This window comes from Pimephales promelas, chromosome 8, assembly GCF_988280905.1.
Source record: "Pimephales promelas chromosome 8, fPimPro1.hap1.1, whole genome shotgun sequence".
NCBI classification, from domain to species: domain Eukaryota; kingdom Metazoa; phylum Chordata; class Actinopteri; order Cypriniformes; family Leuciscidae; genus Pimephales; species Pimephales promelas.
In genome coordinates, this window is record NC_142776.1 from 19686130 (window position 1) to 19701484 (window position 15355).

The 15355-nt window shown below is 37.6% G+C and overlaps 1 protein-coding gene across 4 annotated transcripts; it reads right to left on the reverse strand.

Annotated features, from left to right (window-relative positions):
* Window positions 1-90: 90 nt before the first annotated feature.
* lrrc8db (leucine rich repeat containing 8 VRAC subunit Db) lies at window positions 91-8549 on the reverse strand. 4 transcript variants are annotated; one of them, XM_039691641.2, is made up of 3 exons: window positions 8415-8549; window positions 5350-5481; window positions 91-4342 (listed from the first exon to the last, which is right to left on the reverse strand). In XM_039691641.2, exon 3 carries the CDS (start codon window positions 4338-4340, stop codon window positions 1815-1817), a length of 2526 nt encoding a protein of 841 aa, XP_039547575.2. In that variant the 5' UTR covers window positions 4341-4342; window positions 5350-5481; window positions 8415-8549; the 3' UTR covers window positions 91-1814. The 4 variants fall into 4 exon arrangements, with proteins under 4 accessions (XP_039547575.2, XP_039547574.2, XP_039547577.2 ...); XM_039691640.2 differs by lacking the exon at window positions 8415-8549 and adding an exon at window positions 7865-8387; XM_039691643.2 differs by lacking the exon at window positions 5350-5481.
* Window positions 8550-15355: the final 6806 nt, after the last annotated feature.

Consider the following 15355-nt stretch of genomic DNA (forward strand, 5'->3'; position numbering starts at 1 on the left):
GGAATCTCATTAACAACTCAATGGCTTGAAGCAAACACTACTTAATCTGATATCAACATTTTGTTCGTCAATACATTTTGTTTCAACAGATTGAGCACATAGTTGCACCCCCTCTTCACAAATCAATGGCTTAAAAATAGAAAATGGTTAAGGAATATTTGGGTGCAACAGTGAAACCATTTTTCTTAAAGGTATAGTTTACAAAAAAAAAATGTAATTATGTCATCATTTACCCTCATGTCAAGGGGTCCAAACAACTTTCAACTACTTTTTATGTTCCACAGAATAAATAAAGTATTATAGGTTGTCTGGAGTGACATTAAGGTGAGTAAATGATGACCATACTTATTTTTGATTGAACTATCCCTTTATATCTTGATCATGTTTCAATCATTTCTACATGCCAGATGTGTTACTTTGTCAAGAAAACTTTAACAAATAAACAAAGGTTCAAGAAAATTCATTCACTGGAGTGAATATTGGAACCTAACATCTGACAAGTCCTTTTTGTGCATTTGTCTCAAAAGTTAACAGCATGGGCATTCACAGCACAGAAAATGTCAATTGCAAGGTAAAACACTTAAAACACTGATTCACACAATGCAAGCATTTCCTTTACTTTTTCTATAGTCAGTAAGGGCTAACAGTTAAGCAGATGGTAGTCGTACACATTTACTGACTAAGATTTGATTTTAGAATATCTATATCAGGGATAGTTTACTACTATACATGTCTATTGGGTGTTTTTGAGCAGCAAGGACCATGCAGTGTACACATTACAGGTCTGTCCCATCATATAGTATTATATACAAAACATGCACAAGTCAAATGAGGTCACTGTAACATATGCATTACTTTTCTAGGCCACATAAAAAAGATGATGTTAGCAGGGCAAGACTATTTTGTTGCCAAGACTTGCATTGCAATGCACATTATTACCTTTAGTTTGTACATCATCAAATCCAAATTACAGGTTGCTGCAAAAGCATTAATACATTTTCACTGCTGAAAATTTTTATTACAGTTCAAAATAGTTTGTTTAATAGTAATGGACACCAACTCATTACAGAAAGGTGGAAGAGACTGTAACTAAAGTATAACATTTTCAGTTTGATTGAGCTAGATAAATATGGTAATTTTGTATCAATGCAAACGTTCAGTTCTCATATTAAATTACTGTATTACTCAAATAAGAATTTCTTTTTAAGGAATTCCAGGTAGACTCTTTTAACACTTACTCAAATCCAGTAGTTGTGACTAACTTTGTAATAAATGTCAGTTGTTCTGGGTTCTTCCAATCTAATCGTTAATGGCACCACAATGCACAATGCATATGATGCAGACTGTGTGGAAAACAGCTGGTGAAAACAATTAACAGAAATGCTCATGGAAAGTAACAGCAACAAAAATGATCTGAATTATATCTACACTGTAACATGGGCAGATAATAAAAATAATGATAATAAAGACCCATGCAAACAGGCATAATAATCTAAAAGATTTTAATAATTCTTACGAATTCTATGCACTGTGTTGTACAAAGTTTTATTATTGGTTTAATGGCAATTTGTTTTGGCCTGTGCAGAAAATTACAATAAATGATAACATAAGCTTTGATACTGGACTCATTCTTTATCTCTGGAACATCCATTCATGCCAGCAGTCCTGGATACAATTTATTTCAATTTAAAAAAAAAAAAAAGAGAGAGAAGAAGCAGCCTTAAAAAAAAATAAACAGAACTATTAAAACATTGCCTCTTGGGCTCTCCAATTTCGTTCCACTTTAGGTCTGAACATTTCTTCCCGATTCCCAATCACACCCCATTAGCAAAAGTAGCAGTGATTTCCTGACTTATGCTCTCTTTGACCTCTAGGGGCAGTGAATCAAAAAGGTGGTCCTCCACAATGAGACCATTGCGGCGCAAGAGTCGGCACTGGCCAAGCTGTGCAGGTAGGCGATCCAGGCAGTTCCCCTTCAGCTCAAGATGAGTCAGCTGCAGCAACTGTCCGATTTTCTCTGGTAGCGACGAGATGCAGTTGTGTCCAAGGGATAGGGTACGCAACTTTGTGCATTTGAACAGCTGCTTGGGCACCACTTCCACCTTGTTTCCAGTGATGGCAAAGTGCTGTAGATTTTGGAGAAACCCCACCTCTGGAGGAATCACTACGATGGAGTTGTTACTAACATCCAGGTATCTCAGTTTGAGAAGATTGAATAGAGTGGTAGGCAAGGTCTCAAGTTTGTTATGTGACAGATAGAGGAACTCTAGGTTTTTTACGTGACTAATGGACAATGGAATGGAAATTATTTTATTGTGCCACAGTTTGAGGCAATTAAGCCTTTTGAGGTGCTGGAAGCTGATGACCTCTTCAATGGTACGGATATTGTTCGATTTCAAGTCTAACTCCTGCAGGTTGGTCAAACTAAAAATTGCATGCGGTATCCTCTCCAGCTCACAATTGTGCAGCTCCAGCTCAGCAAGATTCATCATCTTTTTCAAACTATTTAATACCAAGAGTTTAGTACCATCGTTGTGAACCACAAGTTTGATCAGGTGGGGTGATAAGTCCGTAATGTTAGTTGGGATCTTGGTGAGGTTGCTCTTCAGATGTAGGATCTTTAGATGCCTCAAGTCCCTGAGGGAATCTAATCCTATCATTTTGTTGTTCTCGGAGTTCAAGTTTCCCACCAAGTAGAGCTCTCTCAGGTTCTTCAGCATGTAAACCCAAGTGGGAATTTCTGCTACATCCGTAAACTTGACGTGAAGGCACCGGAGGTGATCGCGGAGGAAACTGAACGCAGTCTGTTCGACTTTGGCGGGGCAGTGGTAAAAGTGCAGCTCGTGAAGATTGATCATCTGGGAAATTTTTGCTGTGATGCGTGCCTCTGGGATGAGTTCTAATTTCAGGACCTCTAGATCAGTCAGCTCAAAGACAACATCAGGAACACCTGAGAGCATGAAAAGATGCAGCTCAAGCTTATCCTGTGCATTACGAGTCACGTGTTGCCGTAGTTTCTCAAAGGTCCACTCGTGGTTTAAGCTTATTTCCCGCAGTTTGTTCTCACTTACCTCTGAGAGAAAGACACCAAAACGTTTCGAGTACAACTGGTCATATTGGTCCACCATGTGGAGGAGGAAAGCAAAGTCATTCTTCACATCTGGGATATCACTAAAACTGCTTTCTTCTCGGACTTTTTCGAAGGAATACTCCTTAAGAGGCCGTCTGAACAGCCAAAAAAGAGTGTAAATGCAAACCAAGCCATAAACAAAAATGAGGACAATGTAGCTAACGAGAAGCTTTTTCAACATGAAAGCCATGTTGTGGGTGCACTTAAATTTGGAGTATCCAGTTAAATGCTTAATGTCTGGCTCACAATCATGGTCGAATTTAATGGAGGTAACAAAGGTCATGGTGTAACACAGAATCAGAATGAATTTGACAGTTTTAATTATAGTCTGAGCAACATAAAGTTTGTAGATCAAGTCACTATCTTCGACATGTGTGCGGAATTTTCTCACTTTCTCAAAAAGTGCTTTAGCTTGCTCTCCATCTTTCTTATCAAGTATAGTCATGCTTGGAACTTCGATGACAGGCTTCTCTGTCGAAAACTTAATGCTAGATTTTACAAGCATGGGTGTGGACTGATTTGGACTTCCCTCTTCACTGCTGGTTGAAAAATGCTTTGGTAATGTGGAGGCTCCAATCAATCTCTGCTTATTCTCTTCTGAGTCTTCACAGGCTGTCTCAGACAATGCCTTGGTTGTCCAAGGGGACTCAAAACACTTCCCCAAAATAGACACAAAGTGCTCGATTTTGGAACTGGTCTTTGGATACTTGAACCAAAAGTTACTGCTTACCATAAGAACAATAGTGTGAATGAGAGCTAGATATGGAAAGTACTTTGAATACCATGGGAGTGCAACATGGTAGCACATCTGATTAACAAATACATACTGCTGAAAATCCAGATTTGTTCGTAAACCCGTAGGCTGAGGTTGCCTGACAGCAGACGACTGTGGGAAGTGTTGGACAACACTGTCGGTTTGTTCTTTGCTTGCGATAGGTGCAGCTGCTAATGTCACATGGCCTCCTCCAGTCCCTGAGCCAAGAGCTTTCTCTGATGGCCTTTCTGCGGGCACAGGGGTTCGGTCCTCCAGCGATTCCAGAACAGGAAGACAAACCACCTGATCTTTGGTTAACTGCATGGTCCCGGCAAATATGGCCAGCATAAGCATGACCACACCCAGGTAATCCATAAAGACGTCCCACCATGGTTTCAGTATCCGATAAGTTGGCTGGATGTCATTTAGAGAGGCAACTTCTGTGAGGGTAAACATTCCTACATGAAAACATAAAAACAAGTATTTAGTAAATAGTATTAGCAATGACAAATAAGAGTGTCCATGAAAATGACAAATCCTTTCCAGGAATGGTAAATCTTTAAAAAATCTAGTTGGGAAAACATGAAATCAGCATTTAAAAAAATGTGTGTATTAATGCTGATTTCTTATGGCTTAGAATGTGGCTTTGAATAGGCTACCTTGAATGTGAGTTTACCCATGTAAAACATTAAAAAAAAAAAAAAATGTAAGGCTACAATGACTTGAGTAAACAAATCAATTGTCTTCCATGTTACGCTCATTTCTATGTGAAAAACAGGCTTGACACAACATAAGTCTCAATCTCAAATTCCATTAAATCAATCTACAAATATAAGGAGTGGCCTAATACACCACTAAAGATAACAAATGGTCCCATCGCTTGGGGAGACACCCTAGTGTCTCTTCCCTGTATCACTTTCCTCAGCACAGAGCTTGATCAGTGCTGAGGCACTAAAGCACAGCATTAGACATCCTTATTAGATTATCAGCCTTAGTGGGTCCATAGTACTGTACTGCATCAAGACAATAGTACTGCAGTGGTGAGTCTTGCCAAAGACAATATTGTCTTTAATATCAAGTGGCAAGACTGCTCTAACATGCATGCATTTTGCAGGGGTAATATTGACGAGTGGAGCTCGACTTTCACATTGCTAAGACATAATCATAAACATCCAATAGGCAAAAGTGAAATGACCTTCTCACTGTCATAAACAATTGACTGAATGTCATAATGATTAATTAACTTTTGTTCACTTGGCTAATCAAGCTGTTATTTATATAAATTATAAATGTCAATGTTTTGAGTGAGATGAATTCATTGCTGGACGATTGAGTTATTTTCATTGAAACAGTGTTATCAGATTACATGTAGTATTACCTAAAACTTTTAATTTTTCTACCATGAGGCATAAGCACTTAATTTACAGCCTCTATGGTCTACTAATAAAACAAAGTCTAGACTTACTTCACAAGACAATCACATTCCTTCCATTCATCACACCAACTATTCAAGTCACAAGCACTTTGTTCTTGTGCTTTGCCTGTCCTGCAGATCTTTCGTTCAGGCTTTACACGGGCTTTGATGTCAACATGTCAACTGTAAGGAAGATGTAAGAATTTAAGAAGGGTAAGAAAAACTGTTTCAGTTCAAAATACATTATATTTTGAATTTCAGTCATTTAAAGGACAAGATCGGTATTTTACACTTAAAGCCCTGTTTTAAGATGCACATGCAGCTGGCCCAAGAATTTTCGGTTTCTGTGGTTGCCTGTGGTTGATTTGCCTCTAATTAGTCTCTAATTTAGTGCAATTACACAATAGCTTATTTAGTCAAGTCAGATTGCTGTAAACAACAATTATTACTTTCGTTCGTTTGTTGCCTTGGGTTAAAAAAATAACACACACGATTTGTTAAAAGACGCAACATAATTATGTACTGATGCATATATTACATGATAGCAAAGAGATACAGTGCATTCAAATCAAAAAACCCAAATTCTGGCTGGATATTCCAACATGTTGATCTATTTTGGCAGATTTGTCATTTTACAAGTGTGAACATCTGTAGAGTCAATCCTTATAAGTCTATCAAATAAAGGAGAAATTGAGATCACAGCCACCAGCGAGACAATGAAAAATATTGAGTCACCTAATAAATTTAATCCTCAAAGACTGACAAACTAAGGCTAAACAAGACTTCAGAGAACATCTGAGAATTGCTTTTCCCACTGCTTACCCAAAATAAGTTGCTATACACCGTGACCAGTCCCCAAGATCTACAGCTGGAAGGTTACGCACACTAACTCTATGAGCTGAGAAGTTAAAAAGGCTTGTTTTTTTTTTTTGTTTTTTTTTTTTAATTGTCTACAATAGGTCTTTTCTGTTCCACATCAGAAATGCAGTAATATACTATATATAAGACTATTATGATTATATATCAGACTATTGTAACTGTACTTGCACTAAGACAGGAAACGTAATACTTTTCACTGGTACAGATCCAACAAGTAATTGTCAATTTCCTCAACTACTCTCATCATTCAACATGCTCAACAACACAGCAGTGAACTTTACACACTCTAACCTTAACCACAACAATTAAATAGAAATGACTTATAAGTTGACTTCCCAAAAACTTAAGGCTAAAGGCTCTGTTTGGAAACCTGTTTGGAACGATTTACCATGGTATTTGGTGCTGATAGAGGCACAGAAATTGCTCACTTCAGTTTTCAAGACAATTTAAGGTAAACAAATGCTTTCATCTGAAAATGAATTAATTGTTTTCTAAAACAAAGTATGCCAAAATAACAATTATTTTACTTAGTTGAAAATAGTCTAAATAATTCCTTATTTCAAAACAGTCCTTGAAAATATAACTTTACTCTTTATTACTATCCAATCAGTGGATCATTTTGGATGAGCCAATAGATTTGGACTAATAAATCAGATGCATTATTAATTGTGGTCGTTCACAAATTTTTACCAGTCTATGGAGATAAGAAGCCTCAGTTTTTAACCTCACCTCGGTAACACAACCTAATCCACCAAAAACACAATTACCATCATGGCTAGCCTTATTTAACCTCCGTCTGAGCTTTTACCCCGTAACTAGGTCATGGCTGCCGCTGTTATTTTCATTTGCTGTGTCTCACAGAAATTTGAAATGACAATGCTACAAACCAATCGTGTCTTTTCATGTTATCCTGCACATTTCAGTGTTGGAGTAACCATTTATGACCATATAGCATATATATATTATATATATATACACACACACACACACACACACACACACACACACACACACACACAGACACACATAATGTTACAGGTTGCTGTAGTTCAGTGAGTTCAAATAAAGTGAAGTGTAGCATGTATTTCACGCTAAATATGACCAACACCAAAAAGGCTTGTGTCAATTAAAAAAATGCAAACATAGTTTGTATGCATATGTGTAGAAATAAAAATGGATGAAAGGCTGAATCTTAATTTGACTATATATGTTCACATCTGCCAAGTGTAAGAAGTCGAAATCAATTAATCTAGAATAGAATCAAGTTTATTCAAAAATTATGAATATATTCTGCTCATAAATATGGCAATTTGATATCAACAAATAGGCTGTCTCAAAAAGACAGCAAAATAAACTTTTTTTTTTTTAATTAACACTGACTTGACAACATTTGCAGAAAGCACAACTGTAGTCCAGCTGGATAACCTTTTGGCAAATTGGCAAAAATAAGTGTGCAATATAATAAAACAAACTTCTTATAAGAGACCTGAAATCCATATAATGTAATATTAGCTTGTGCAGTTACTGTACAATTTGTTCAGTCTGATCCAAAAGTGGCCAAAACATCTTGCTTTATGTGCTCTGAACGAACTACTCTGACAACCTCCACTAACACAACCTTAAGACAAGATACTCGACTAATTGTAATATTTCAGAAATGTATGCTTAGCATAACGTTTATACTTACTGTCTCATATAAACGTCATCAAACTTCACCCATCACCACTTTAATTCCTGAGAATCTGAAACACATTTCATCCACTTGTCCTTGCAGTAATGGGGACTGTCCGTTCGCATGGGAGACGTCACGCCATTGTGTTTCTATGCCGGGTCACGATATTTAAACGACAAAGGCTTTATATTCACGTAAACTGCGAGCACAACGCGATTTACAGGGACGGGATGGAAATATTCCCTATGAACGCAATCCAGTGTCCTGTCACGTCTTCGTGGTTCTGTGCAGATTAACGCCGCTCAGGCAGGAAACCATTGGAGGTCTGATGATACTGTTGTGTAAAAGCGGAAAAAGTATCGGTACAAAAGGACAATTTACTAATCATTTACCCGAGAGGGATTAATGAACATGTAAGGGTCCCCGCTCATCTCATTATTATGGTACAGTACATTCAGTGCCGCGCGCACAGCAGCAGAATCAACCAGTCTGCACCAGTTCTCCACACTGCATATCCGTCACATTTAAACCCCACACAAACACACATTCACAGGATGATACATACCTCAAACCAAAGCTGTCATTTTAAAAACACGCCAAACCTTGTACTATGTCCATGCGTGCGATATGAATGAGAAATGTCTGTAATAAACACATATGTGCTGTCAAATAGAAGAAGTGTGTGGGGGCGGAGCTAAAGTTTACGGGAGGGTTTACGCGCGAAACACCTGACCTGTTTTCTGAAGTTACTAAGCAACCAAAGCCACACGAACAGTGTTACAATATTTAATCAGAAATGTTCATTTCTTTTGAATTATAGACTGTTATGTAAATGGGGCATAATTGTATTTTTCGTGTATTTTCTATAGGTTATAAATAAATAAATAAATACATTTTTATCAAGCTTGTATATTTAAGTTCAGTAATTTCACTTAAATAGCAATGATAATTACCTATTAATTGTTATTTAAGTGAAATTACTGAACTTAAATATACAAGTTTGATAAAAATCATCATTAAAGAAGAAAATGTCAAATGGCATTTAGAGGCTTTTGCATCTGAACTCTTTAGCTATATATATATATATATATATATATACACTCACCGGCCACTTTATTAGGTACACCTGTCCAACTGCTCGTTAACACTTAATTTCTAAGCAGCCAATGACATGGCGGCAACTCAGTGCATTTAGGCATGTAGACATGGTCAAGACAATCTCCTGCAGTTCAAACCGAGCATCAGTATGGGGAAGAAAGGTGATTTGAGTGACTTTGAACGTGGCATGATTGTTGGTGCCAGAAGGGCTGGTCTGAGTATTTCAGAAACTGCTAATCTACTGGGATTTTCACGCACAACCATCTCTAGGGTTTACAGAGAATGGTCCGAAAAAGAAAAAACATCCAGTGAGCGGCAGTTCTGTGGGCGGAAATGCCTTGTTGATGCCAGAGGTCAGAGGAGAATGGCCAGACTGGTTCGAGCTGATAGAAGGGCAACAGTGACTCAAATAACCACCCGTTACAACCAAGGTGGGCAGAAGAGCATCTCTGAATGCACAGTACGTCGAACTTTGAGGAAGATGGGCTACAGCAGCAGAAGACCACACCGGGTGCCACTCCTTTCAGCTAAGAATAGGAAACTGAGGCTACAATTTGCACAAGCTCATCGAAATTGGACAATAGAAGATTGGAAAAACGTTACCTGGTCTGATGAGTCTCGATTTCTGCTGCGACATTCGGATGGTAGGGTCAGAATTTGGCATCTACAACATGAAAGCATGGATCCATCCTGCCTTGTATCAACGGTTCAGGCTGGTGGTGGTGGTGTCATGGTGTGGGGAATATTTTCTTGGCACTCTTTGGGCCCCTTGGTACCAATTGAGCATCGTTGCAACGCCACAGCCTACCTGAGTATTGTTGCTGACCATGTCCATCCCTTTATGACCACAATGTACCCAACTTCTGATGGCTACTTTCAGTAGGATAATGCGCCATGTCATAAAGATGGAATCATCTCAGACTGGTTTCTTGAACATGACAATGAGTTCGCTGTACTCAAATGGCCTCCACAGTCACCAGATCTCAATCCAATAGAGCATCTTTGGGATGTGGTGGAACGGGAGATTCGCATCATGGATGTGCAGCCGACAAATCTGCGGCAACTGTGTGATGCCATCATGTCAATATGGACCAAACTCCCTGAGGAATGCTTCCAGCACCTTGTTGAATCTATGCCACGAAGAATTGAGGCAGTTCTGAAGGCAAAAGGGGGTCCAACCCGTTACTAGCATGGGGTACCTAATAAAGTGGCCGGTGAGTGTATATATATATATATATATATACTGTGTGTGTGTGTGTGTGTGTGTGTGTGTGTGTGTGTGTGTGTGTGTGTGTGTGTGTGTCAAAATTGGTAGGAAGGCTATACATTTATTCTAAATTAAGCTGTCGCTCAAAAAGTGCTTATATAATTTTCATTTTTTGTGGGTTTTTCTTTTTTGTGGCAGATTCAAAACTTTTACATTTTATTATTATTATTTTTATTATTAAAATTATCATCAGAGATTATTAAAAGTGGCTGAACATAATGTTTATGGTACATCAGCTACTGTATACTTTTTAAGTTTGTAACCTTAGATGCAGGTAAACACATGCCTTTGCATGCATTCTGTGTTGTTTAGATGTAAATGAAATCCTTTATGTTTTCCGAACGTTCCATACAGTTGCAAATAAGATTAAAGAGACGTTGCCTCCCCCACTCCAGCCAGGTCCTGCTGAGAGGTTGTATTCAATTTCCACATGAACCTTTGGTGTGGGTCATATTTTGTGTTAAAATGCAGGTGGTTGTGAATGTTTTGTTTGATTAAGCACCTGCGTACACACACAGATGGAGACAAAAGACAGATATCTGAAAACCTCACAGATCTATAGTTTGATGGAAACAGAGGGTGACAATGTGAATCCCACATTCCAATTTGTGCTGCAGGCAGATTCTGGGTATGAGGACATTTCTTGGCACTCAAGATCTTGCCTTTTCACCTATAATGGGTGGGTCGGTCTAAAGATGATACTGTGAACGACCGACTTGGCTTTAGCTTTGATGACTCGTCTTTAAATGACAATTTAATGCCCAGTTTCACAGACAAGGCTTAAGCCTATAGTCTCAGACTAAAATGCATGTTTGAGCTGTTCTAACTGAAAGCAACTTGGACTATATCTTAAAATATGTCAGTGCCATTGTTTTGTCTCAAGATGCACACCAGTAATGTTTTTTAAGCTACTTTAATGTCCTAATTTAACTAAGGCCTAGCCCTGGCTTAGTCTAAAACCTGTCTGTGAAACACTGTGAAACAGCAATTAAGATTTTAGTAATGTTTAGAGATTTTGAATCTATACCTATGTATTTTGCATTAAAATATTTTATGTAAATAGCCTATTTATTTTGCAAATCAGTTTCTCAAATCACAAATTTGCAAATGTCCCTTTGCTTCTATTCACATCTCCACTTTGACAGCTGCTGCACCTTGCCTTTTCATGGTTGAACGGAGAGCCATCTACTCTTTAGGGTAAATTTTCAAGATCACACTATCCAAGGTCATCAGCTTGTCAAGTTTATAAAGGCTTGAATTCCGCTGCAGAACTTTCTCACTCCTTAATGCAATGCGAACCACAGGCCTGCAAAAAATTGATGAACTTACTCATTGCTATTGCAACATGCTCTATTTTGCATTAAAAACTTGCTAAAATAGTTGTAGTTAATACTAATAATAATAATTGATTCAATCCCAGCAGTATCGACGTGGTCCCCTTAGGGGTCGCGACCCCCTGGTTGAGATCTTACTATATTTGGGCTGCATCTAAAATCACATACTTCCCTACTAGGTGAAAAGTAGGTGAAAAACAGTATGTGACAAAAGTTGTATGTTCGAAAAACCCGGATGACCTATTTCTGTTTGGGCGATTCTGAATTGTGCATACGATGGACACTTTACCATCCCATGAGGCCACAGGAGAGATTTGTGAATGGCAGTGAAGCGACGCAACAGGCGCTGGTAGGTCATGTGATAAGGGCTACATGAAGACTATACGTCCAGATTACATTCACATGACACACATTCATTCAATATAGAACCTACTTTTTTAGTGGTCTTGAAGTAATTACCTATTCAAAATAAGCACCTACTCCGAGTTTGGACGCAGCCTTGGTTCATGGAATCCTTCAAGGCAAGAGTTAAACAACCCCATCTTGTTGGAAAAATAGTGTTGTACTCTCTATTTTAGGGTGCAAGCACTTAGCCGCCTGCTGATCTTTTCATGGTGTTGACTTTCAGGATGGTAATTATACAAGATGTGTTCTAAATAAAGGAATACGCTGTTCACTTTATTCATAGTTTGAAGACATGCCACGAAAAACTGAAAGCTGTAACAATATTAGTATCCTTATAGCCCTCTGCTGATGCATAAAGAACTTGGCCTAATTTGGAGAACAAATTGTAGAGAAAATATAGAATAGTTTGTTTTTACCTTAAAATGTATGATAATTTGTATCAAACAACCACATGCAAGGCAGAGGTAATGCCTTTAAAAGTGGCTGAAGCTATAGTATGTTCCCTCTCTCCCAGGCCATGATCCAGCTATCAATAGCCATATCCATCACCGCTGATCATGTGACTGAAACATGAGATATGATGGGAGACAACACCCACCTACAAATTATTCTGAAGGCCTAATGTTACACTGTTCGTGGGATTATTGAAATTATGTACTAGCATGTAATTTTCATTGTTTAAACAGATAAGACCCAGACTTATTCTAATAATGTCATCCTCATCAAACTGCCCTCTCTGCAAAAATGCAAATTCTGAAATTGCCAATTTGTTTGAAATTGCATTTTTTTAAAGCCAGCAACATTTCAGACTTTCCGGTGTGTGTATGCATTTGAGGTCAGCAAATTATCCTTACACATTGCAGACTAAATTGCATTTACTGCACAATACTGCCACCTGGGTGACAACTCTCCCTTGAGAATTACAAAACATTAACTGAACTCAACGCAATGGACAAGAAAATGCATTTTATTTATGCAGTTTTACACATTAAAAACACTTTGGTAGAATGCAAATTATACTAAAACAGGAAAATAAGGCATATGGTAAGCACTGCATTATGGCAAGAAACAACATCCTTCATTTTACCATCCACGTCATTAAAACCTTTAACATTCAGACACAAGACCAAAACAACAACTGACCTTCCTAACCATAGACAGGTCTACTGTTAAAAAAAATAAATAAAATAACAAAATATTACGCATGCTCCACACTATTCATGTAGATAATATTACTGAAATACAACATGAAAACACACAAAAAGGCCATGTAACTCAAGTATTCAGCCTTAACTTCTCAAAGCGCCTTAAGATGTATGAATTCCAAGACACTGGTAATACACATAAAACACTGATTCATTACCACTTTATGATGGCAATGTAACTGGCAGTCAGTAGAAAAAGGCCACATGCTGATCTCAATACATCAGACGAGTCACCTCTCTCGAGGCAATATCATATCAAATACAATGTAATTGCCATGTACATGACCTAAAGACACTCATAAACCATCTCCTCCAAGTATCTGAGAGAAAATACTAAGGAAACTAAAGTCTACCTGATTTGTTGGTGCATCTTGAGAGATCTTTGACTATTTCTTTATTTTTGCATAAAGGATTTAATAAAAGAATACATTTCTTAAAATGCATTTGCATATAATCTTAGAGCTTTGTTTCTGACAAATGTTTTCCTTAAGTTTGCATGAGATTTACAATTACAGCATACAATACAAGATTGACAAATACTGTTGACTAATATGATTAAAATATTAGATTACATTGTTGGTTTATGAGAAAAATGTTTGTATAAAAGGCCAAGTTAAGGTAATAGAAATCTCTTCTGCATGATTCTGTCTTGCACTGGAGAAGTCAAATCGTTAAACTAAGAAAACAGCAGTATACACAAGCCTTTAAAAAAACTATATGAGAGTTGAAGCTGGTACCACTAGTTTATAAGATGTTAATGTAATGCGGTTCTCTTCATCTACTTAGGATCCACTACCAACTCTAAACCTTAAAACAGCGATGCAAGGAAAAACTTGTCAAGTCTACCTGAGAAACAAATCCACAAGGATCCTGCTCTCCAAAAGCTTTATAAGAGTAAATATGCTGAAAGGAAAAAATAAAACACTACTAGTATCAATGATTACATGTATCCGTATATTTTCCTATCATATATACTTGAAATCATTGCAAAGTCCATACACATTAAAACGTAAAATGAAAGGAATGGTAAAGTTTCCAGTGCAAATTCTAATATCACCATTTCCAGTGCAAAACATGTTGTACAGTAATTGACCTGTAAAAGCTTTATGGATTATGAAAGCAAATGTCAGTCATAAGCAGTGAAAGCATACAATGGAATTGCATGCCACTGTCTGTAAATGAATCCCTGTCGTAAGTTGTCTTTTATGACTTACAGAATTAAAAACAAAACAAAAAAAAATATTACCTTAGAAAATTAAGATAGAGTTTTTAAATTTGTTTTACATTTTCATAATATACAATATAAGGCATTAAAAGGTGTTCATCACTAGATATTTCGATGTTTTTGTTTTGCATAAAAATACCATTAAAGGGTTAGTTCACCCAAAAATGAAAATTAAGTCATTAATTACTCACCCCCATACTGTTCCAACCCCGTAAAACCTTTGTTCATCTTCGGAACACAAATAAAGATATTTTTGATTGAATCTGAGAGCTGGATCACTCCTCCATAGACTGCCTAAGGGACTGGCTCTTGATGGCCCATAAAGTCATTAAAGAAAAGGTTTAAATATTCCATGTGCCTACAGCGGCTCAATTATAAGTTCAAGCGACGAAACTACTTTTTGTGCGAAAAAAACATAAATAACGACTTTATTCGCCTATTCCAATACTTTCTTATGGGCGCATGCGCGAGAACTGAGACGAGGACGTTCTCCTTCGACTACTTCTTGTTACCGGCTGCTCACCGCTAAGGAGTATTACCGCCACCTACCGTATAAGATGATGATCCATATATATAAGCGCTCCGGATTATAAGGAACACTGTCGTTTTTTGAGAAGATTAAAGGCTTTTAAGTGCACCTTATAGTGCGGACAATACGCTAATTGAAAAGCGTATGCATCTTCCTCTGCTTGTAAACAGAAAGTTTTGCGCTTCCAGCTATATCAGCACATCATCTTATACGGTAGGTGGCGGTAATACTCCCAAGTGGTGAGCAGCCGGTAAAAAGAAGTAGTCGAAGGAGAACGTCCTCGTCTCAGTTCTCGTGCATGCGCCCATAAGGAAGTAATAGAATAGTCGAATAAAGTCGTTTTTTATGTTTGTTTTTTCGCACAAAAAGTAGTCTCGTCGCTTGATAAAACTTATAAATGAGCCACTGTAGGCATATGGAATATTTAAACCTTTTCTTTAATG

Excerpts from the sequence above, each read along its gene's own strand:
- lrrc8db (XM_039691643.2), bottom strand. The coding sequence starts at position 4,340 with ATGTTTACCCTCACAGAAGTTGCCTCTCTAAATGACATCCAGCCAACT.